The 23,139-nt window shown below is 43.5% G+C and overlaps 1 protein-coding gene across 4 annotated transcripts in view; it reads right to left on the bottom strand.

Annotated features, from left to right (window-relative positions):
- Positions 1–23,139, bottom strand: part of SLC4A10 (solute carrier family 4 member 10) — a 308,999-nt gene that overhangs the window by 38,866 nt on the left and 246,994 nt on the right. For all 4 annotated transcript variants that reach the window (XM_075933502.1, XM_014569435.3, XM_075933501.1 and 1 more), the window contains exon 15: positions 2,776–2,881. In XM_075933502.1, the coding sequence (XP_075789617.1) occupies positions 2,776–2,881 (106 nt within the window). The remainder of the gene's footprint in view (positions 1–2,775; positions 2,882–23,139) is intronic.

Raw genomic sequence — 23,139 nt, 5'->3', positions numbered from 1 at the left:
TGTTAAACTAAAGCATAGTCTCTTTATGATGCTCTATGCACAGAATGAGTTTTATCCTGTCAAAATAGATATCAATGACTGTACTAATGCCTGTATCAAGACACTAAGGGCTCGTCTACACTGGCCCCTACTTCAAAGTAGGAATAAGAGATCCTCCGGAAAAGGGCTTTTTTCCGGAGGATCGGGGCCAGTGTAGACGCTCTTTTCCGGCTTTTCTAAAAGCCGGAAAAAAGCGGCGGACATTTTTATTTAAATGCCGCGGGGGATATTTAAATTCCCTGCGGATTTCCCTATTGCGACCTGTGAAATTAGCATGCCCCTTTCGGAAAAGGGGCCAGTGTAGACGTAGCCTATGGGTGTATCTAGACTACAGAGTTTTGTCGACAAAAGTGGACTTTTGTCGACAAAACTATACCTGCGTCTACACTACCGCTGAGTTCTGTCGACATGACGTCGACAGAACTCAGCAGTTTTGTCGACGCTGATAAACCTCATTTTATGAGGCAAAACGCCTTCTGTCGACAGAGTTTCTGTCAACAGAAGGTGTTATTGCATGTAAACTGTCCTTTGCGTCTACACTATCATGTCGACAGAACTGAATGTAGTGTAGACGCTCTTTGTCGACAGAGGTTTTGTCGACAGTATCTGTCGACAAAACTTCTGTTGACAAAAGCCTGTAGTCTAGACGTACCCTCAGAGGATGTCTACGCTACGGAGAAGATCAGCCCTCTCCAAACTGAACACTAAAGGCAGCTCCTGCTGGTGTCCTGTACTACTCATTCTGCAAGGAGTAAGGAATGCTAACAGGAGCACGTGCTCCTGTCAGCCTCTTGCAGTGTAGATGCTGTGGCAGGGTTCAGCTTAAGATAAGCTGAATCCAGCTACACAAAAAAGTCAACCTGCCTGATCTACTGTAGACTTAGGCCAAGAGTGGCCAGTGCAAACTAGAGATTTGCAGAGATTTGCAGACATCTGAATAAGCCCAGACTCAGCCAAGTGTTTGTGCAGTTAATAAAAAAAAAGTATTTTATTTGCTTTTCGGACAAACTTGGCTCACATATCCTTGCTAAGCATTGCACCTATGAGGCCTACCTCTATGAACAGTAACAAAGGTTAAAACATGGAAAATACAGGGCTGTCTGTGTGCAACCAGAACAAAGCACTGTAGGCCCTCACTGGCGTATTTTGATATAAGGGAGGAGCTGTGAATAACAGCAAGACATTTCAAAACATGAGTAAATACATAAATGTCAGGAAGTCCGAAAACTTAACAAGCATGAGGGATATTGGAAAATCTGTTAAATCATACTGCTCCCAATTGAAACTAGATTATTGGCTTTTAGTCTTTGAGAGGAAACGTAGTTATACATCCTTGAATCCTTCCTTGTGTGCAATTTTTCAGGGGATATCACACATTAAGATTGGTAACATTTATTGTTAAAACAGAATTAGTTGTTTTATATCTAAGCTACAAATATATTCTGAGAAACACTGTGATAGCAGACACCTTCTCTTGTTATTCTGAGAGCTTAACTATCAGGTGTTTGCTTAAATCCATAGAATGTTCCCTCTAGTACTCTGGGATCCCTTAGAATAGTAACATTTTCCGTACGGTGACACCATGGTACAGACACAAAAAAGGACAACCCCCTACACGCACTCTCATCAAGCCACAAAGAAAGAGAAGATGGTTATGACCCTTTTTAGATCTTTGTGTCTAAAGGCAACTCCCCAGTTGAAAATCTATGCTGCAGAAAGACTTCAGTAACAACTGAATTTACATTTATAGACTTTGACTAAATCAAGGCAATTCTGAGTTTTGCTTTTGAAAGATTTCCCTCGGCCTAGTTATCTGAAAAGAAATTCATGAAGATGAAAGAGTACATTTGGTGCCTATGATGATGACCTTGCCTACTGAAGAAATCAAAAAAGCCTCATCTTATGAGTCTCAGCCTGCCTCAGATTTCTCTCTTTCTAGGTACAAAGAAGAAAATATTGCATGGCAGAAAAAAACCTATGTTCAAATATGCCATTTACAAGCAAGCTTCAAAAACAGCTGAGGGAAAGAAAAATAAAAAAGTGTAAGATTCCTTGTCTCCAGCCCTCTCCAGAAAAATATACAGGTCAGGAACAAATATTTTGTACATACGCCAAGTTCTTTCAAGAATAATACATGTTTCATTAGATGCTGTAGAATGATGGCTTGATTTCTTTTATGTCTAAGAAACATGTACACGACTCCAATAGCCATTCAGTACATAGCTGACATTGAAGGAATGGATAAAATCGATCTTTAGCAACTAACTGGGATGTTAATAATCCTTCTCTCGCTTCCTTCTCTCATCCCTGTTAGTATAGCCTGAACAGCTGGCAGAGTATTTGAGGAGAAATAGAAGCTTATAGGTTCTTTTTAGACAAGGCAGCTTTGGTTTTGCCATCTGGTAGAATTTAGGTCAAATCCTTTGTTGTCATTTGATGTGTTTAGACATAATCTGAGTCATACTTCTCTGTTAGTATGTAAACACATTTGCAAAGCAGTGCACAATGATGCACATTCTTGTTTTAATATGTACTAATAAAGATTATATAATAACCTACCAAAAGGTTTATAAAAATGTTAATGATAAAAAACCTACATTAACCTTTGTTCAGCAAAGTCCTATATGTGCCTTACTTAAACAACAGACTCGTAACTGGAACAGTGTAATTTATTAATAATAACTATTGAAGAAAAGATAACATTCAGTTTTTATTAGGTCTCACTATTTCACTTACTGACACGGTTAGGTTTCCCCAAGTTATGTCCGATGCGGAGATATTATTGTCATTCCAGTATTTCAAGGTCTTATTGCTAGGATTATCTGGCTCCACACAATTACATCTGAAAAGATAATAAAGAAGTATTTTTTGTATTTATTGACAAAATCCAAACTCTTTATTATGCTTATGGCATTAGCATATTAAAATTGTGCTCTAATTTTAATACCATTTTATGGTATTGAATACAGATCAATAGTTATCAGCACTGTAGCAACATAGTCACAGTGTACCTGTGCAGGCATATTGCATAACATTGTAGTGACACATGTAACTGATTATACACAGTAACACAATTTTCTTTTTATTCTATTGATGTACTCCAGATTTCCTCAAGAGCACTGACATGGTATTGATTATGTGCCAGTGCTATTAAGCTCATCTCTTTGAAACTTCTGCATGGAGATGACCTATTATTCATGGCTCTGGACTCTAATAGCATGCATTCCTCATACTCTAAGGACATGTCTACACTAAGAAATTATTTTTAAATAAGTAAAATCAACATAATAACTTCCAATTTAACAAAATTGAAATAGCATGTTCCTACTACAAGGAAGCATCAATATTAATAAGAATTATTCTGCAATAGTGTGCCCACTCTGATTGGAGACTGCCTTAGACTTAGAGCTCCCGGAAGGGCACCAGGAGGGCAGACACTTCCTGTGGCTGCTTGGTCAGGCAAGTTGCAATGTATGCTTTCAGGGGCTCCTCTCTATAGCTACGTCTCACACCACTCATCCACTGCCCTGCCCCTCATAGGACACAAAAGGGATGCAGTGCGCTCTGGTTGCCCTCGCAGATGCCACAGCACTCAGCATGGAGCCAGAACTGCTACAAAGCAGTGCTAGGCATGCAGGCCTTGTACTGCACCTCATGGGGCAGTTCGTCCAGACTGCCCGCATGTTGCTCCAGCAGGACAAGAACCAGGACCTACAGAATGAACCCCAGTGTGGGCCGCAGGCTCTTCTCACCCTGCTTCTCCTGCTGCTGCACATGCCCCTCAACCCCCTGGATACTGGTGGCAGGAGACAATGTTGGACAGGTGGGACTGCGTCATCATGCAGGGATGGTGCGACCAGCAGTGGCTGCAGAACTCCCGCATGCAGAAGTCCACCTTCCTCGAGTTCTGCAAGTGGCTCGCCGCTGCCCACAGGTGACAGGACACTGGCATGCAACCCACCGTCCCCATGCAGAAGTGCATGGCCATTACACTCTGGAAGCTCACCATGCCAGACAGCTACCACTCTATCAGAAACTATTTTGGTGTGGGGAAATCCACAGTCAGGGCCATGCTCATCTAGGTAGCCAAGGCCATCAACCAGGTGCTGCTACGGAGGGTCATCACTTTGTGGAATGTGGACAGTATAGTTGACAGCTTTGCTGCTGTGGGCTTCCCCAACTGTGGGGAGTGGGGAAGGGCATAAATGGCATGTACATTCCCAGCCTGACCCCTGACCATCATCCATCAGACTACATCAACAGAAAGGGGTACTTCTCAATGGCACTGTAGGCCCCATGGATCACAAGGGATGCTCCTCTGACATCAGTGTTGGTTGGTCAGGAAAGGCTCACAATCCCCACATCTTCCGGAACACCTGCCTCTTCTGAAAGATGCACACGGGCACTTTTTTTCCCCCAACCACACCATCAGAATTGGAGAGATGGACATGCCCATCATGATCCTGGGCGATGTAGTCTATCTCTTGCCCCCCTGCTTAATGAAGCCCTGAACGGGTAGCCTGGACCCCAGCAAGAGCACTTCAACAGCAGGCTGAGCAGGTACTGCATAGTCATTCAATATGTATTCAGCCAATTAAAGAGGAGGTTTAGGAGTCTCCACACCTGCCTGGACCTCAGCGAGCGCAACATCTCCTTTGTGATGGCAGTCTGCTGAGTGCTCCACAACCTGTGTGAGAGCAAGGGGGAGACTTTTCTGCCAGCATCGGGGGAGAAGCTGAATGGCTGGCCAGAGAATTTGAGCAGCCAGACACCAGCACCATCAGGAGAGCACATAAAGGGCCTGCGCTCAACAGGGAGGCCTTGAGGGAGAGTTTCATACAAGGCAATTATGCAACTCTCCCCTGTGCCTCTCCACACGGGGCCCCTGCATTCCCCCTGTGTGCCTTTCCTTTCCTCCCCCCTTCCTTCCCCTGCCCACCCTTCCCACCTTCTCCCCTCCCCTGCTGAGCAAATAATAAAGACATGTTTTTTGAAATACAGGACTGTTTATTGGAGGGACATAGAACAGGAGAAGGACTAAGGAAAGAACCTGGAACCTGGGGGGTGGAAGAGAGGGGAGCTCAGGGATGGGTCTGGCAGTGGTGCCTGCCTCTAGGTAGTCGGAAGGCTTCTGCTACGTGAGAGGTCCCACTGCCCCATGTTCTGGGGCCCCAGCAGCACCTCAAGGGGTTAGGATGGGAAGCCATAGAGGAGGCAGGGATTTGGCTACTACATGCACAAGGCCATGTGCTCCCTCACCAAGGTGAGGGAGGAGCACATGGCATTGTGCTGGCATGCCAGCTGGCACCCAGATCTCCTCCTAGGCAATGGCATGCTCCTGGCACTCTTCCTCAAGCCCCCAGATGAGGGACTGCAGGCAGGCCATCTGTTCCCACATTAGGTCCTCCCAGGTGCATTCTGCCTGTTGGATTCCACAGAGTCAGGTAGATGGTGTGGGAGGTTGGGTATGCACCAAGCTTGCAGATGGCCCAGCTGTGAAGAATAGTTACAAGGGCAGTGATCCCAGGACCCAATGTGCATGAAACCTAGCCCTAATCTCTGAGCCAACATTGAAGGTCTCGGTTCAGAGGATGGTGATGTGCTTTGAGCAAGGCCATATGTTGCCTAGAAAGTGGGCACTTTCATGCAAGGGCACAGATATCCCAGGGAAGTATTGCTACCCCCACAGCTCAGGATAGGTGCTGGCCAGGCCAGGACCTTGAAGGCAGGGAGGGAAATGGGGCAGCTCAGGTTCCTACTGTGTCCCGCACATGTCGGGTCAATCACTGGTGGCATCCCACAGACACAGAACTTCAATCACTGCTGGAGGAGAGTGTTGGGGGAGGTGTGTGAGAGCAGCCAACACTGCTTGCCAGAGAGTATTCCCTGCCTCTTCCTCCCCCTAGCAGATTCCCATATACTGATCAGTCTCCTTTGCATCGCTGTGCAAGACTGGGAGCAATATTACCTGAGTGCAGGCATGCGCCTGTGCCATGTGCAGCACTCCTATGTGTTTCCATGACCCCAGCCTCCACAGTGGTGGCTTGTCATGGGAAGGTGTCCCACCATGGAGGCCGAGTAAGGCAGGCCTGTCCAGGAACCTTGTAAGAAGGACTGAGGGGTTCCTGTGTGAGAGTATCATGAGGCTGAGTGCTCCAGACCAGTGCTGCATGTGCGGCCTGCTGCTTGCCCCTGCATTTGTATAGGAAAAGTTATAGAACTCACATGAAGTGCCTTCCCCAGGTTCATCCAAGGCCTGGGAGACATCCTGGGGGAAGTGGAGGGAGAGGAGGAGGGCCAGAACTGACTCCAGGGTGAGGAGCAGCTCTTGGCTGGTGGGAATGGTCACCTGGCTGGCTTCCTCCTCCTCCTTATCATCGTTGTCTGCCACCCCATGCCCCTGGAGTCTGACACTGGGCATATCCTGGGCAGTCTCCATCATGGTGATGATGATGATGGGGGACATGACCAGCTCCCCTCCCAGGATGGCATCCAGGTGGTCGTAGTAGCAGCAGCTGTGTGGTGCCACCCTAGAGCATCCACTCTGTTCTCTAGCCTTGTGGTAGACCTGCTGGAGCTCTTTGATTTTCATTCGCCACTGGTTGAGTGTCTGGGTGTGGCCCTTCTCAGCCAGGCTGAGAGCAATGTGGCCGTAGACCTTGGCATTTTGCTTTCTGATGTGGAGATCCTGGAGGTTGGTTCCCTCACCCTGGTTCCTCAAGGAGTAATGGTAGTTCGAATTAGAGAGCCTAATTCGAACTACCTACTCCATGCCGCGTGTAGCTGCGGGCACGGAGTCCGCACTACAGGGGATTTAAAAATGGCGGTGCCCGGCAAGATGCAAATGAAGCCCGGGATATTTAAATCCCGGGCTTCATTTGCAACTTCGAATGCCTACATTAGCCACCCTAGTTCGAACTAGGGTGGCAGTGTAGACATACCCCCTTAGATCTCAATGAGGTCCAGGATCTCCGCTCCAGATCAGCCTGGAGCTCTCCTGCATCCATTGCCAGTGGCAGCAAAGGGAGCTGGCCTCCATAGGAGGCTCTGAGGGAGCGTTTGGGTTGCTTATGACTACTTCACTGGCTGCTGTCTCACCTGGGGCTTCCAAAGCTGGTCACATGTAAGAAGCCCTTCTCCTGCTCCCGGGAGTTTTAAGCTTCGCCGGAGGAGGGGAGCAGTGGAGATGCCAGGTGTGGCCAGAGCATTCAGAGGTGCAGCTATGGGAGGCCTCAAATTAGCAGCACTGGAGCATCCACACAAATGCTATTTCAAAATTAGTGTTATTCCCCGAGGAAAGGAGGAGTACAGATTTTGATATAACCAGCCCATTATTTCAAAATAACGGGTTTGGTAGTGTGTACGCACCGCTTATAAAGTCAACCTAAGGGAGTTAGTTCAAAATAACCCCCTAGTGTAAATCAGGGCTCCCTGTGCTGTGCTACCTCTCTCTCTTTTATAATGTCTCTACATTTAAGTCCTGCCAACCCCCCAGGACACATGTCATTGTTTTGCAGTATCCCCAAGACCGGCTGCACTGCATCTGCATTTTCTCCACCTCCACAGCTGCTCTTAAAGCTTCATTTTCATTTTAAACTTTGTATTTGAACATAGGAAATGTAGCAGAGGCAGCGTGGGAGGACAATGCTCCAAACAGGCAATTAAAATCAAAATTAAGTCTGAAGCAGCTGTGGGAGGCTTGCTTCTCAGCAGAGTCTTAAAGAGCAGGCACTGTATTTTGCAGATTCTGAAAGGGAAAAAAAATCTTGCCTTGCAGGGCTTCAAGAAAACACCCATACAACCTACAGCACAAAACAGCTGCAAAAAATGCTGTGCTCCAACATAGTGTTAAATAGCTATGGCCTAGCAGATTAAGCATAGGGCGGGAGTCAGTAGATCTGTGTTCAAAACCTGAATCCACCACTGAACCATTGTGTGCATTTAGACAAGACCTTTTCTGTGCCTGTTTCCCCATCCATAAACTAAGGATAAGAATTCTTACCCAGGATTATAAGTACTTTATGTTCTCTAGATGAAAACTGTAGTACTAATATATTGGCTTTTCGATTACAGTAGACAGAATGGTGTAGGACAGTGTACCCCTTTTTCAAAAAATGTTTTGTAAGTACCCCCAGTACCTACAGTTTTCAGACACACACAAATTTTTTCTACCGTTGCCACACATTCATTTAAACAACTTAATCTTAGCTAGGCGAATGATTAAATTTTTGGGTGTAAAAAGTACAAAAATAATAAAACACTGTACAACTTAAAACAAAAATTCAGTTTTCTCCAAATTTCAGTTGTGTTCATGTACCCCCAAGACTGCTCTCGAGTATCCCTAAGGGTACTTTGTACCACTGTTGAGAAACACTGGTGTAGGGTGCCACTTTCTCAGCAGAAGGGAAGACTCTATTTCACCAACAGACTGTTATATCTGAATGAGTTATACATAATAATAGTTAGATAAACTATGACAAAAGTTTCTAACTCATTAAAATCTTAGGTGTGATAACTAGTGAAACGACTTCATAAACATTCAGAGTAATTTACCTTTTAGACTTTCATAATTCTGAAAAGAATTCAAAAACCTTAAAATACTTAGTGTACTTTTGTGGTTGGGTCATTCAAGTTCTATAATGTTATATAAATAGATCCCTTCTCACCAGGATTATCAATGAGTCCTTCCCAGGGACACAGGAAGCACTAGTCTAGCATTTACTACATTCCAGTGCATTTATAAGTGGGAGATCAGTTATCGGCAAGATATTTGTATTACCAGAGTACACACAGACCAAATCTTGAGCTTGCACCATTAGGCTTCAATGGGAGTATTATGTTCAGTTCTGGGCACCACATTTCAAGAAAGATGTGGAGAAATTCGAGAAGGTCTAGAGAAGAGCAACAGGAATGATTAAAGGTCTAGAGAACATAGAATCATGGAATACTAGGACTGGAAGGGACCTCGAGAGGTCATTGAGTCCAGTCCCCTGCCCTCATGGCAGGACCAAATACTGTCTAGACCATTCCTGACAGACATTTATCTAACCTACTCTTAAATATCTCCAGAGATGGGGATTCTACAATCTCCCTGGGCAATTTATTCCAGTGTTTAACTACCCTGACAGCTAGGAACTTTTTCCTAATGTCCAACCTAAACCTCCTTTGCTGAAGTTTAAGCCCATTGCTTCTTGTTCTATCCTCAGAGGCCAAGATGAACAAGTTTTCTCCCTTCTCCTTATGACACCCTTTTAGATATCTGAAAACTGCTATCATGTCCCCCCTCAATCTTCTCTTTTCTAAATAAAACAAACCAAATTCCTTCAGCCTTCCCTCATAGGTCATGTTCTTTAGACCTTTAATTATTCACGTTGCTCTTCGCTGGACCCTCTACAATTTCTCCACATCTTTCTTGAAATGCGGTGCCCAGAACTGGACACAATACTCCAATTGAGGCCTAACCAGTGCAGAGTAGAGCGGAAGAATGACTTCTCATGTCTTGATCACAACACACCTGTTAATACATCCCAGAATCATGTTTGCTTTCTTTGCAACAGCATCACACTGCTGACTCATATTTAACTTGTGGACCACTATAACCCCCAGATCCCTTTCTGCCGTACTCCTTCCCAGACCGTCGCTTCCCATTCTGTATGTGTAAAACTGATTGTTCCTTCCTCAGTGGAGCACTTTGCATTTGTCTTTATTAAACTTCATCCTATTTATCTCAGACCATTTCTCCAATTTGTCCAGGTCATTTTGAATTATGACCCTATCCTCCAGATTAGTCGCAATCCCTTCCAGCTTGGTATTATCTGCAAACTTAATAAGCGTACTTTCTATACCAATATCTAAATTGTTGATGAAGATATTGAACAGAGCCGGTCCCAAAACAGACCCCTGCGGAACCCCACTTGTTATACCTTTCCAGCAGGATTGTGAACCATTAATAACTACTCTCTGAGCACGGTTATCCAGCCAGTTATGCACCCACCTTAAAGTAGCCCCATCTAAGTCGTATTTACCTAGTTTATTGATAAGAATATCATGCGAGACTGTATCAAACTAAAGTATAGGTATACCACAGTCACCACTTCTCCCTTATCGGCAAGACTTGTTATCCTATTAAAGAAAGCTATCAGATTGGTTTGACATGATTTGTTCTTTACAAATTCATGCTGTCTGTTTCCTATCACCTTGCAACTTTCCAAGTATTTACAGATGATTTCCTTAATTACTTGCTCCATTATCTTCCCTGGCACAGAAGTTAAACTAACTGCTCTGTAGTTTCCTTGGGTGTTCTTATTTCCCTTTTTATAGATGGGCACTATATACTTGCCCTTTTCCAGTCTTCTGGAATCTCTCCTGTCTCCCGTGACGTATGAGGAAAGACTGAAAGAATTAGTTAAGAAAAGAGAGGATTGCGGGGGGACATGATAGCGGTTTTCAAATATCTAAAAGTGTGTTATAAGGAGGAGGGAGAAAAAATGTTCTCCTTGGCCTCTGAGGCTAGGACAAGAAGGGATGGGTTTAAATTGCAGCCAGGGAGGTTTAGGTTGGACATTAGGAAAAACTTCCCAACTGTCAGGGTGGTTAAAAACTGGAATAAATTGCCTATGGGGGTTGTGGAATCTCCATTACCGGAGATATTTAAGAGCAGGTTGGATAGACATCTATCAGGGATGATCTAGACAGTGCTTGGTTCTGCCGTTAGGGCAGGGGACTGGACTCAGCGACCTCTCATGGTCCTTTACAGTTCCATGAAAGTCAATATGAATCTTGCTTCTGATTTATATGTAAGCAGAATTAGAACCTTGGTGAGTGGGATCAAACCTAGAATTTAAGCCAAAGTAGATGTTTCACTCTGTTAAAGGCATCGGTTTGTTGTGACTATCACTGTGCTTGTGCTGCTACATAGAATATAGTAATTATAACTTAAAGGAATGCCTTCTAAAATTCCGGTTTAATATTATAGTGGCCTTAGGTGGTAAAAAATGAGATTTCCACTGTGCCTCTTCCAATAATCCTATGGCTCAGGAAAATATCACGTCTTGAGAGCAATGCAGCCATCATATTTATATATGCAGTGACACAGGATAGCCCTTTCCAAAGTATTATTCAACAGGAATGTATTAGTCATATTTATTAGTCAGCAGGAATACTGTGTTCAGGGACATTTTACTAACAATGTGAGCTAAAATAGGTAAAGGGTAATATAGCAGCAACATGAAATGGAAGTCCCTTTCATTACTACTTTTTTTATTCTGAAATACTGAGAGAAGTCCTCTGGGCTAAAGCAAAATACTTATCAACATGCACCTGCTGTGTGGTTTTCTCTGCTTCAGATTATTGCCTATTGTGAGATAAAATGATGCACCAAAGCTGGACTAAGTACTAGCTCATAGGCACTATTGCAGGTTCAGAGATTCCCAGCAGAACACTATAAAGATAAAGGTGTATTGCTGACAACTGCTCAGCACACTGAAACACAGTGTCTGACCCACTGAAGAGTTCATGCCTTGTTCAAATCAAACAGCAATGTGCTATGGACAATTCTACAAATACGTTTTTAAAGTAACATAGCATACCTTTAAACACCATATTTTCCCTGTGAGAAGAGTAATAAGCCAGCACCTAAGAAGTAATTTTGCTTATGCTAGTAGATACGTAATGATTTGCCAGGAAGAAATTGCTATTTTCACAGACAAAGCAAAAAAGGCTCGCCAGTGTTAATAGCAGTGAATTCTTAGACAGACAAAACGAAGATGGAGAAGTATTAGCATCTTAATTGGCAGAACCTATCTAGCAATGAAATGCTTCTTTTTACACCTTTGACCTTTTGATAGATGCTTTACCTAAATGGAAGTGGTTCTCACAATTCTCTTTTACTGGACAAACTTCAAGTATTATCTCACCCAACTTGTCTCTCTAATGACATCGCTACAACTAACCTTCAGAAAATGTTAGAGTAAGGAAATAGCAAGGGATCTGGTTTCTGAGGGTATATCTACACAGTACCATAACTCAAAATAAGATATCCAATTTGAGCTATGCAAACTGTGTATCTTATTTCAATGCTATTTCAAAATAACTTATTTCAAAATGTGACGCTGTCTATACAGCACCAATTTTCAAAATAATGCACTATTCCAAAACATCCCTTCCTCCTCGTGGAATGAGGTCTATAGGGATGTCAGAAAAGCAAGCCCAAAATAATGGCTGTGAAGACGCAGGATAGCTATTTCAGAATACTGCGGTATCCCCAAATAGTATTGCAGTATAGATGTAATTTTGGGGAGGTCGAAGGAAAAATAAGTACCAAGCTACCCAAGAAGTAAGTCACAAAAACAGAAATCTAAAAATACAAAAACAATTAAAAAATATAATCCTTTGTTAACTCAGACTCTGGCTTTTCTAGAATGCAGTCTATGTACTACCATCAGCTCCATGGTTTACGACCATCGCCAATAGAGGGCTAATGTTCAGAAAAAAACCCTATACTGCGTGGAAGGCATTTTGCACTCTGATACTTCATCTAAAAGTTTTCTCTAAAAAATGGTTCCGAGATGTGAACTCAACACATTCCCAAATATCTCTCTGCAAGAACAGATTTGATCTAATGGGAGTATAGAAATATGGTACTACATGTTCTATATAGAAGATGTTCATTGACACTTTAATTCTGATTGTTAGAATGTTCTGTATGTATGGCTTAAGAGAAAAATCAACATATGTAGACAAACAAGACAAGGTCTTTGAAAAGTCTTCATAATCCTCAGAAATGATGTATCTTAGCCTAGAAGATGTATATCAACTGAAAACTGGATGGTTGAGGGGTAGAGTTTGCCATGGGGTAGCTTCTCTACAGGTTCCAGAGTAGAGGAGGTGAGTAGAGAGGAGGGTGTCAAAGATTAGAAAGTTAAAAGGGCATATGAGATACAAGCAAAAGAGAGACAAAAAAGCAGCAGCTGGGAAGAAGGGAAGGATAGCAGTTGGGAGTTTAGTTGGACAGTAGATAGGGTAGAGGTCTGGCTGATAGGAGGCACAGGTGGAGAGAAAAGGGAAGTAGTTGTGTTGAATCAGGAGGAACTGAATGCTGAGATTAGTGTAATTTTGGGAAGAAAAGGGAAAGCACCAGAGAATTAGGCAACTAAGAAGGGTTAAGTCACTCTATGCTGTAAGGATTAGTGTAACACTGGCAGACCCCAGTCACCAAAATCAAACCTGGGACCTCTAAAAATTAGCTCATGAGCCTCTACAGCATGAACTAAAAGACAGTTGGCTCTTAGCAAAGCTGTAGAGTAGACTGATTATTCTCTGTGTAAGTGGTGTCAATGCCACTAGATGGGACAGTGCACCACATCCAGAAGGTGTATGGGTTACGTTATCAGATGTGGCAGGAAACAGTGAATGAACATTGAAAATAAATAATTTAAAAGTAATTAATTAAGTTAATTCAAACTCAGTTTTATATCTGCAAGTGCTAAAGAGAAACTGTAAAAGAGGAACTACATTCTCTTCTGTCTTAGATTCCTTGCAGTTCTACTGACTTCAACTGACACAGGACTTCGCAAAATAAAAATTAGAATTTGCTTCTAAGTAAATTGTCTCTTTAATATACAGACAGTGAGCCATCTAAACCTGGCATGCACGCAGCACTGTGTGTGTAAAACTAGTCTTCATGATACACTGCACAGGCACTGATTTCTATACTCTTATAAGACATGCCAGATTGACATGAACTTGGCTTCTTAAGTAATTCAAAGAGTGGGATTTTCTACTCCTAATTCTTAAGTACATGTCAATACCAAGACAGATTGTAATATGCATATTACTATGCCAAGAAATCACTTTGAAATTATTCAATGTAATCTGTTAATAATTGAGTAACTTCTGGTGAAGAATTATTTGCTAAAGAAACAACACGAACTCATCATTTTGAAAAAAAAAACAACAACCCAATAAAGAGAGACAACATTTCAAAGGCAGTGGTTCTCAAACTGTGGGTCCCAACCCCATGTTAATGGGGTCACCAGGGCTGGCTTAGACTTATGGGAGCTGGGGCTGAAGTCTGAGTCTCATTGTCAAGACCAAAGCCAAAGCCTGGGGGCTTTGGTCTTGGGTGGTAGGGCCCAGGTTACAGGTTCCCTGTTTGGGCCTGAAACCCTTGGGCTTTAGCTTTATGACTCACCCACACTTCTATCTGGAGAGGTGGAGCTTGGACTTAGGTTTATTGTCAAAAGGAGGTCACAGTACAATGCAGTTTGAGGATCTCTGGTCTAAGATTATGTCTACAAAGCACAAAATCTGGTCTCCGACTTGGGTTTAGCCCTAAGGCCTCCTTCCATCCACACACAAATCAGTCTGAGTTGGGCCAGGAACCCCATTGGACTGTGGCCCACAGACACTGCTGGGGACTGAGTTAGACCTTGAGTCCTGTTGAAATGTGGGTTAAAACCCTGTCATTTTGCAGTGTGGTCCCCCCCTCCTTGGGTCCAGATAATCTGCCCATGATATCCCTGTGCTTCTCTTCCTGTCCATCCCATAACTTCCCATTCACTTCCCAGGAAAGCAAAGCAATCTTGTGGTTCAAATACAGATGCCCAGCTGGAAACAGCCAATCCTCACAAATAATAATATGGCCAGCACTAACAAATCCTGCACCAAGCATGCTGTTGCTAGCTGTCCAGAGGATTCCGGTTAATTTAGGGCATGAGAAAGACATGCAATTTTGGCAAGAGCACAAGGAACAATTTTATCTACAAAGCTCTAGCCGAATGGCTGTCAACACTGGGGATTGATGGGACAGCAGAACCATTTCCAGAGCAGAATGAACATCTAAACAGACTACCACCAAGTCAAATGTTCTAACAGCATCTTTGGGAATTCCCCATTTCTGTGCCTCTTTTATGAGGAATTTGACTGTTGCATCAGACCTGTTGAGTAAGGTTGGCATGCTTATAACTCCCCAGTCACAAGCACCACTGGAGCAGAGCTGGCTGTTGGAAAAAAGTGACCCTGAATCTGAGGCTGTTAACTGAAGATTTTATGTTGTTCTTTCCACTTCAGCAACCCTAGATTCATACAGGGAGGAGCTGTAAGGGGGAGGCCCTAGGGAGCAGTCAACAGCAGAAATGGTATGAGAGCAAGTGTTGGAGCCAGAGCCTGGTAACAAGTATCAGAGGGATAGCCTTGTTAGTCTGAATCTGCAATAGCGGCGAGGAGTCCTGTGGCACCTTATAGACTAACCGAAGTGTTGGAGCATAAGCTTTCGTGGGCAAAGACCCACTTCGTCAGATGCATCTGATGAAGTGGGTCTTTGCCCACAAAAGCTTATGCTCCAACACTTCAGTTAGTCTATAAGGTGCCACAGGACTCCTCGCTGCTTTTGCAGAGCCTGGTAAGTTTCTGCTGCTGGTTCTGCTATTGTTAATATATAAATGAGAGGAATTTTTAGTCGATGGCCCTATTAAGTTATTAAAACAAGCAGGGGTTTTCATAGAATCATAGAATACTAGGACTGGAAGGAACCTCAAGAGGTCATTGAGTCCAGTCCCCTGCCCTCATGGCAGGACCAAATATGGTCTAGACCCTCCCTGATAGACATTTATCTAACCTATTCTTAAATATCTCCAGAGATGGGGATTCCACAACCTCCCTGGGTAATTTATTCCAGTGTTTGACTACCCTGACAGTAGGAACTTTTTCCTAATGTCCAACCTAAACCTCCCTTGCTGAAGTTTAAGCCCATTGCTTCTTGTTCTATCCTCAGAGGCCAAGATGAACAAGTTTTCTCCCTCCTCCTTATGACACCCTTTTAGATATCTGAAAACTGCTATCATGTCCCCCCTCAATCTTCTCTTTCCTAAACTAAACAAACCCAATTTCTTCAGCATTCCCTCATAGATCATGTTCTCTAGACCTTTAATCATTCTCGTTGCTCTTCTCTGGACCCTCTCCAATTTTTCCACATCTTTCTTGAAATGCGGTGCCCAGAACTGAACACAATACTCCAATTGAGGCCTAACCAGCGCAGAGTAGAATGGAAGAATGACTTCTCGTGTCTTGCTCACAACACACCTGTTAATAAATCCCAGAATCATGTTTGCTTTCTTTGCAACAGCATCACACTGCTGACTCATATTTAACTTGTGGTCCACTATAACCCCTAGGTCCCTTTCTGCCGTACTCCTTCCCAGACCGTCACTTCCCATTCTGTATGTGTAAAACTGATTGTTCCTACCTAAGTGGAGCACTTTGCATTTGTCTTTATTAAACTTCATCCTATTTATCTCAGACCATTTCTCCAGTTTGTCCCTGGTCATTTTGAATTATGACCCTATCCTCCAGATTAGTCGCAATCCCTCCCAGCTTGCTATCATCTGCAAACTTAATACACGTTGATGAAGATTTTGAACAGAATGGGTCCCAAAACAGACCCCTGCAGAACCCCACTTGTTATGCCTTTCCAGCAGGATTGTGAACCATTAATAACTACTGTGAGTACGGTTATCCAGCCAGTTACCTTATAGTTGCCCCATCTAAGTTGTTTTTACCTAGTTTATTGATAAGAATATCATGCGAGACCATATCAAACGCCTTACTAAAGTTTAGGTATACCACATCCACTGCTTCTCCCTTATCCACAAGACTCATTATCCTATTAAAGAAAGCTATCAGATTGGTTTGACATGATTTGTTCTTTACAAATCCATGCTGGCTGTTCCCTATCACCTTGCCACTTTCCAAGTGTTTACAGATGATTTCCTTAATTACTTGCTCCATTATCTTCCCTGGCACAGAAGTTAAACTAACTGGTCTGTAGTTTCCTGAGTTGTTCTTATTTCCCTTTTTATAGATGGGCACTATATTTGCCCTTTTCCAGTCCTCTGGAATCTCTCCTGTCTCCCATGATTTTCCAAAGATGATTGCTAGAGGCTCAGATACCTCCTCTATCAGCTCCTTTGGTGCACTTCTGTTCAGGACAAAACCCACATCATTCCCTTAGTGCCCCTCCTTCCTCCTGAAACCCCATGGAATTCAAAATGGACAGTGAAAAAAAAAAGAAACCATTAAACAAGCAATTCCATCATGTTTACTGGTTCCTCACTATTGTGAGTTGAGAATCCATAATTAACAGATTCATGGATCCCTCCCTGTAAAGGGTTCCACCCTTTAAGTGAGTGCCCCTTGGCGGCTGAGGGGAGTCTTACAGTCTCTACTCGCCCATCTATGAGTGAGGCAGCATTCAGCAAGTGGCCAGGGATCAGGCCTCTTCTTTACCACCACCGCTACCCCCCACTCTGAGTGCAGTTTGCAGGAGGAATTGTGAGGGGACCCACGCCTACCCACTCCTCTGGGTCCTGGCCCAGGGACCCTATGAGTAGCAGTTACTTGCTAAGTTTCAAAGTACTTAGTTGCTGTCACATCCCTGGGCCACTTTCCCAGGATGCTGTCCCATCCAATCCTTCTCTAGGGCATTGTGGTTGAGTTCCCCTGTCGGGGGTTCTGCAGGGTTGCCTTTGGCTTCTTGCCTAGCCTTCAGCCACAGGACCTAGCTCCGACCAGGTATGATGCCCCAGCTCCCACTCAGAGCTGTCCAGAGTGCTATATCCAGGAGATATAGAAATCATTTTCATATGCACCTTGCCATGATATGTGATGCCTTTCAGTGCCACTCCAAACAATGATGTGGCTGGTATTTTTGTGTGAATAAAATAAAACCCACTAATAAAAAATGTCATCTTTTGGCCTTTAATTAAAGCAGCCTCTTTGAATGTGGCACCAGGAGCTTGGTAGAAATAGCCCCTGCTACAGCAGGCAAGGAGAAAGTCCAAGATGAACTGATGGAAGCAATTCTACTAAATAAAACAAACCGGAAGACAGAGTCCCAGAAGAGCCAAATGGAGTCTCAAAAGGATGCAAGATGGATTGGAAAAGACAGAAGTTGTGCAGTGCAAAAAGAGAGTAATAGACAGACTGTAGGTTGAGGGAAGAAGGAAGAGCACAGCAAATGGAGTTATTTGAGCAGTTACTTGTAATCATAACTACCAGATTGCAGGCTCCGCTATCAGTTTAACCTCCTGTACACTTTATCCTGACATTCAGTGTCCACATCAAAAACCTTGTTTTCCCATACACTGGTGCTCCAGAGATCAGTCTCTAGGAGAAACATTTGATAAGCTGAGAAGAAAAGGAGAAAGCAGCAGCAGGAGGAGTGGGGAGAAATGAGAAGGGGTTGCTATGCCAACTTAGAAACACCAAGGACAATACAATATGAAAAGGTCACAGTAGTAAGAAACAGGCCAAAAAGTATGTGCACAGCACATAAACAGATTACATGTAAGGGCTGCCATTTTAATTTCTTCGAGGCAAAACTCCTGAAAAAAATATTCACACTACTGTACAGTAGCATACTGAAGAACATTTTAAAGCTAGAATTTACATTTGTCCTTCAAGTGAGCTGTTCTAACTCTTGATAATTTTTTGAATGTCTGAAATAATATTCCTGCTCTACAGATATTATAATATAAGGCCACAATTCTATGTCCACTGAAGTCACTGAGAAGACCAGGAGTGCAATGATCTTCTTGCATGAAATTCACTGCAGTATTAGGACCAAAATCCAGATATACATGATGCAATTTAGACCAGTAAACACAAAAGGACTGAGAGAGAAACAGGACAAATGGTCCATTAATTAGCTCATGTGGTTACTCAGTAAAAGATGGTTCCGTTCCTTAAGTCTGTTGGTTTTTGTTAAATTGGAATTTACTTATTGAAGGTAAATTGGCAGATATGAAGTTTTAGAAATTATTCTAGAATGACTTACAGTATAGGTACTGTACATCCAAATACTTGTATCTACTTGTAAGAAACATATTGTTCTAATTACCCCCAGTATAGTCTTCTGCAGTTTATTATAGGAGACCCCTATATTTAGGTTGCCTAATGCTTTCCATTAAAAAGTATACCTGCAAAGTTTTCTTTGAGATTCTGCCACATCTCCATTGTTTGCAGCAGAACTTTGATACTTGGAATCCCCACTGGCCATAGATATGCATTTTTTCCCTGTGAAAATCCATTCAAATTTGGCTAAGAAAAAGTGTTAAAATCACGGTTTCCTTTCTTGCTTGTGTTCCTCAGAACACTTTTGGCAACCTGCCAAAAATCAATGACCATCCTGAGGCCAATTTCATGCCACTATCAAAGAAACAGTAACAGAAGCACACACACAGAAAACAATACCTGGAAGCCCTGAGCAGTCATGAGAGGAAATGAAGGAGAGAAAACAGCTGAGCCACCTCCTAAAACCGGAAGCTTCTTGATTCAGCACATGGACACAGTACCCACCCTTTAAAGCCAGAAGGAGCCACCATGATCATCTAGTCTGACTTCCTGCATGTTGCAGGCCATAAAACCTCACTCACCCTCGTCTATAATAGACCCATAGTCTCTGGCTGAGTCACTAAAGTCCTCAAATCATGATTTAAAGCAGGAGTCTCAAACTCCTAGCCCATGGACCATCCCTAGCCAGAGCAGTTGTGCAATCTGCCCAGGAGTGCCAGCGAGTCAGAGGAGGCTTGTCCCTTCCAGTTCCCCAAGCCCTATCCCTACCCGCTATCACTCCCACTCTCTCCACTCCCCATGGCACCATGTCTCCCAGATGCAGCTTTGGGGATTACCGGCAGGGCCTGGTGCAATGTGACAGCAGTGGTCAGAGCCCCCCTATGTTCCCCGCGGCTCAGTGAAGTGAACTGGGCAGATTCACTTGCTCTGCTCCACTTCCCTATGACTCCTGCTGCCACCTGGAACCCAACCACTGCAGGATGCTGGGAGGGAGAGGCCAGGGTGCTGATGGGAAGGTTTTAGTGAACAAGAATGGACAGCCCTCTCCCTGGACTATTGGGCTGGATTGCACAACAGCTCTGGTGGGCCATGAGTTTGAGACCCCTAATTTAAAGGTTTCAAATGATAGAGAATCTCTTATCTATACCAGTTTAAACCTGTAAGTGACTCCTGTCCTATGCTGCAGAAGGCAGTAAAAAAAGAACCCCTGGGTCTCTGCCAATGTGACCCCAGGGACAATTCCTTCCGAACCCCACATAGGGTGATCAGTTGGATACTCAGGGGGATGGTATGTTGAAACTGCCTGGATGCAAAACCCAACAGTCAGACAGCTGAGAAAGAATTCTCTGTAGTAACTCAGTCTTCCCTTTCCAGTGTTCCATTACTGGCTATTTTCTACTAGCAGTTGCAGATCAGGTACATGTCATTGTAAGCAGTTTTAACATACCATCCCCTCCATAACTTATCGAACTCAGTCTTAATGCCAGCTAGGCTTTTTGCCCCCACTTCTCTCCTTGAAAAGCTGTTCCAGAACTTCTCCACCCCAAGAGGCAGGGATTGCTAGAAATTTCATAGTAAAACTTAAGTTTTCCAGCTTAGCTTTGCAGATTCAGCTGGAGTTTTCACTGGAGCTGGAGGTATAATTTCCCACATGGGTAGACATACCTGCACTAACTATGATGAAGCTAGCATGCAAAAAATAGCAGCACAGCATTAGCTGCACAGATGCCAGAGTGAGTCAGCTATGTACCTAGGGTTTCAGGCACGACTGCAAGCTTGGGGAAGCAAGCCCATCCCACTGCCCATGCAATTGAAGCTACAGGTTATGTCTACACTACAAAGTTTTTCGGAAAAACATCTGTTTTTCCAAAAAAAACTCACAGAGCATCCACATCTTAAGTGCATTTTTGTGCAAAAAAATAGAAAGAACAGAGGGTTTTTTCCAGCATAGGTATTCCTCATTCTGTGAGGAAGAACGCCTTTTTGTGAAAGAGCTCTTTTGCGTGTGGACGGGGAAAAGAGGTTTTTTGAGCAAAAAGAGGAAAGAGGAAAAAGCACAGGTGCCCTGGTGGCCAGTCTGTGCATAGCAATCAGAGCTTACTTTTGAGAGAGTGTCCATGCAGTCTGGATGCTCTCTTTCGCAAAAATACATTGCTTTTTTGATGCGCTCTTACGCAATAAGTTCTTGCTACAGATCTCTTCTGATAAATGCTTTTTGCGCAAGAAGCCTGTAGTCTAGACGTAGCCACACTGAATTTTTTAGTTCCCTGACTCAATCAGTTAGCATGGGGATATCCACCCAAGATAGAAATTATGCTTCCAGTTCTAGAGCAGACATGTCCCAGATAATCTTTGCATAAGCTCCCAAATAAAAACAAAGCTCTCACTCTTTTGAAGTTCACCCACTGCTAATTACTGCCAGAGCTTTGCTAACAATTTAAAACTTTTTTGAAAAATCCCCCAAGAGAAAAGAAATAAACAGAATATAGAACTAATTAAATAGCTACCAAATTTGGAGACAATAATTAGTTTCTGTAATGGGGTCTGCGTAGGACAAGCCCACGTCCAGCACAGACTTGGTATTGATTTCAGCCAAGAATACAGGCTGAGACAGAAGAGAATCTGGGAATAGGGTCAGATGCAGGTGAAAAAGCTCCCTTTTCTTTCTAAAAGCATTGTTGTTTTAGACTTTCCTTTACCCCATAAGGTGAGGTTTTTTGTTTGTTTGTTTACTTAGCAGGAGAGCTAGGATTTTTTAGCTGGGAGACTTCCCCAGGAAAGGGGAAAGAGGTAGCACTGCACCTCTCTCAGGGGAAAGAGGTAGTGCTGCACCTGAATCAAGTCTAAAATACCCTTCTCAAATCCGGTGATGTTTGTGTGGCTCAATTCCTTGTTTCTCTGTTAGAGTGAGTGACAAAGTGCCTTAATCTTAAGCATCAGTATTAACTGCCTATTAGATCTAGGTCTCAAAATGTGATTTATGTGCTTGACTTCGAAGATGGATATTAGACTAAGGGTATGTCTTCACTGCACAGTTAATCTGGATGATTGGCACTTGGATCTGAGCACCTAGGTTAGCAAGCCCTGGATGAGAATAACCAAAGTGCAGAGCCCTACCAAAGGAAGCATGTTCTTATTGGTGCTGCACTCACCCGTGTGGGTGACTAGGATTTCTGGGGGTACCTCACATGGGTCTTTGTGATGCAGTAAACTCAGCATCAAGTGATTTAGCCTGTGTCCCCACTGCAAACTGGATGGGATACCAGCTTGAGTAAAAGCAGCACTCGATACCTGAGTTGAAAGCATCACTAAACTTGGGGGAGAGGTTTTTATATGTGGACAGGAGGGGGATTATGGGCAACACTTGAGCAAGATTTTAGGTTAACTGTGCAATAATGACATTCCCTTAGAAGGGAAATAAAACAATTCCAATACACCCCTGCCTAAAAGGAAGGAGGAGCTACTGGGCCAGCGATTACAACTCATTGACACGAAATGGGTCTGCCCCAACAATGGAGGTGCCATCAAGGGACATCTTCCTAGACAGATCCAGGTTTCCTCCTGCTCTGGTAAAGCATGCCCTTGCCTCAGCTGATCATTGAGAATGTCACATGATTTGGTATGATGTAAGTGAACTGTGTGTGAGACCAGAGGAATGAAACTGCATCAAAAGTCAGAAGGATTCAGCTGCAGGTGAATGTGAATCAGGAAGTAGTAGGAACTTCTGAGGAAGACTTGAGACAGAAAAGTGATGAATGTAGCTGTTTTACAAAACAACAAATGAGGGATTAGAAAAGCAAGGTCACAATTGATGAAGTAGTGGTAGTGTTACAGACAGAAAAAAGGGTGAAAGTATTTATTCAGGGGTATAATCCTTGGCACAGCAAACACACTCCTTGATGTCAAAGCATGCCCTGAAGCAGTGACAGTATGATGCAAATTGTCAGTTTGAATATTGACATCCCCAGTAACAGCGAAGACAAAGGGAAAAGGACAGTTGTGAAGCCAACTCCTGAAAATAGAATCGTTCAACCTAAATAAGCTTTAAACTTCCACCTATGTAAGGCTGGAAAGTAGGGGGTCGGGGAGAGGTATGTTTTCAAGAGAAGATCTGAGCATCTGAAGCACACAGAATTTGGATGAAATCTGTTGGTTAAAGCAGTTAAACTGTAAAGTGTCACTAAGAGCTCCCCCACTGCCTGGTAGAGAGCAGTATTCAGTGGTTCTACTTAATATGGTATCTGCATTAAG

Source organism: Pelodiscus sinensis, chromosome 7 (assembly GCF_049634645.1).
Source record: "Pelodiscus sinensis isolate JC-2024 chromosome 7, ASM4963464v1, whole genome shotgun sequence".
In the NCBI taxonomy this organism is placed as follows: domain Eukaryota; kingdom Metazoa; phylum Chordata; order Testudines; family Trionychidae; genus Pelodiscus; species Pelodiscus sinensis.
This window is presented reverse-complemented; position numbering and strand designations above follow the sequence as displayed.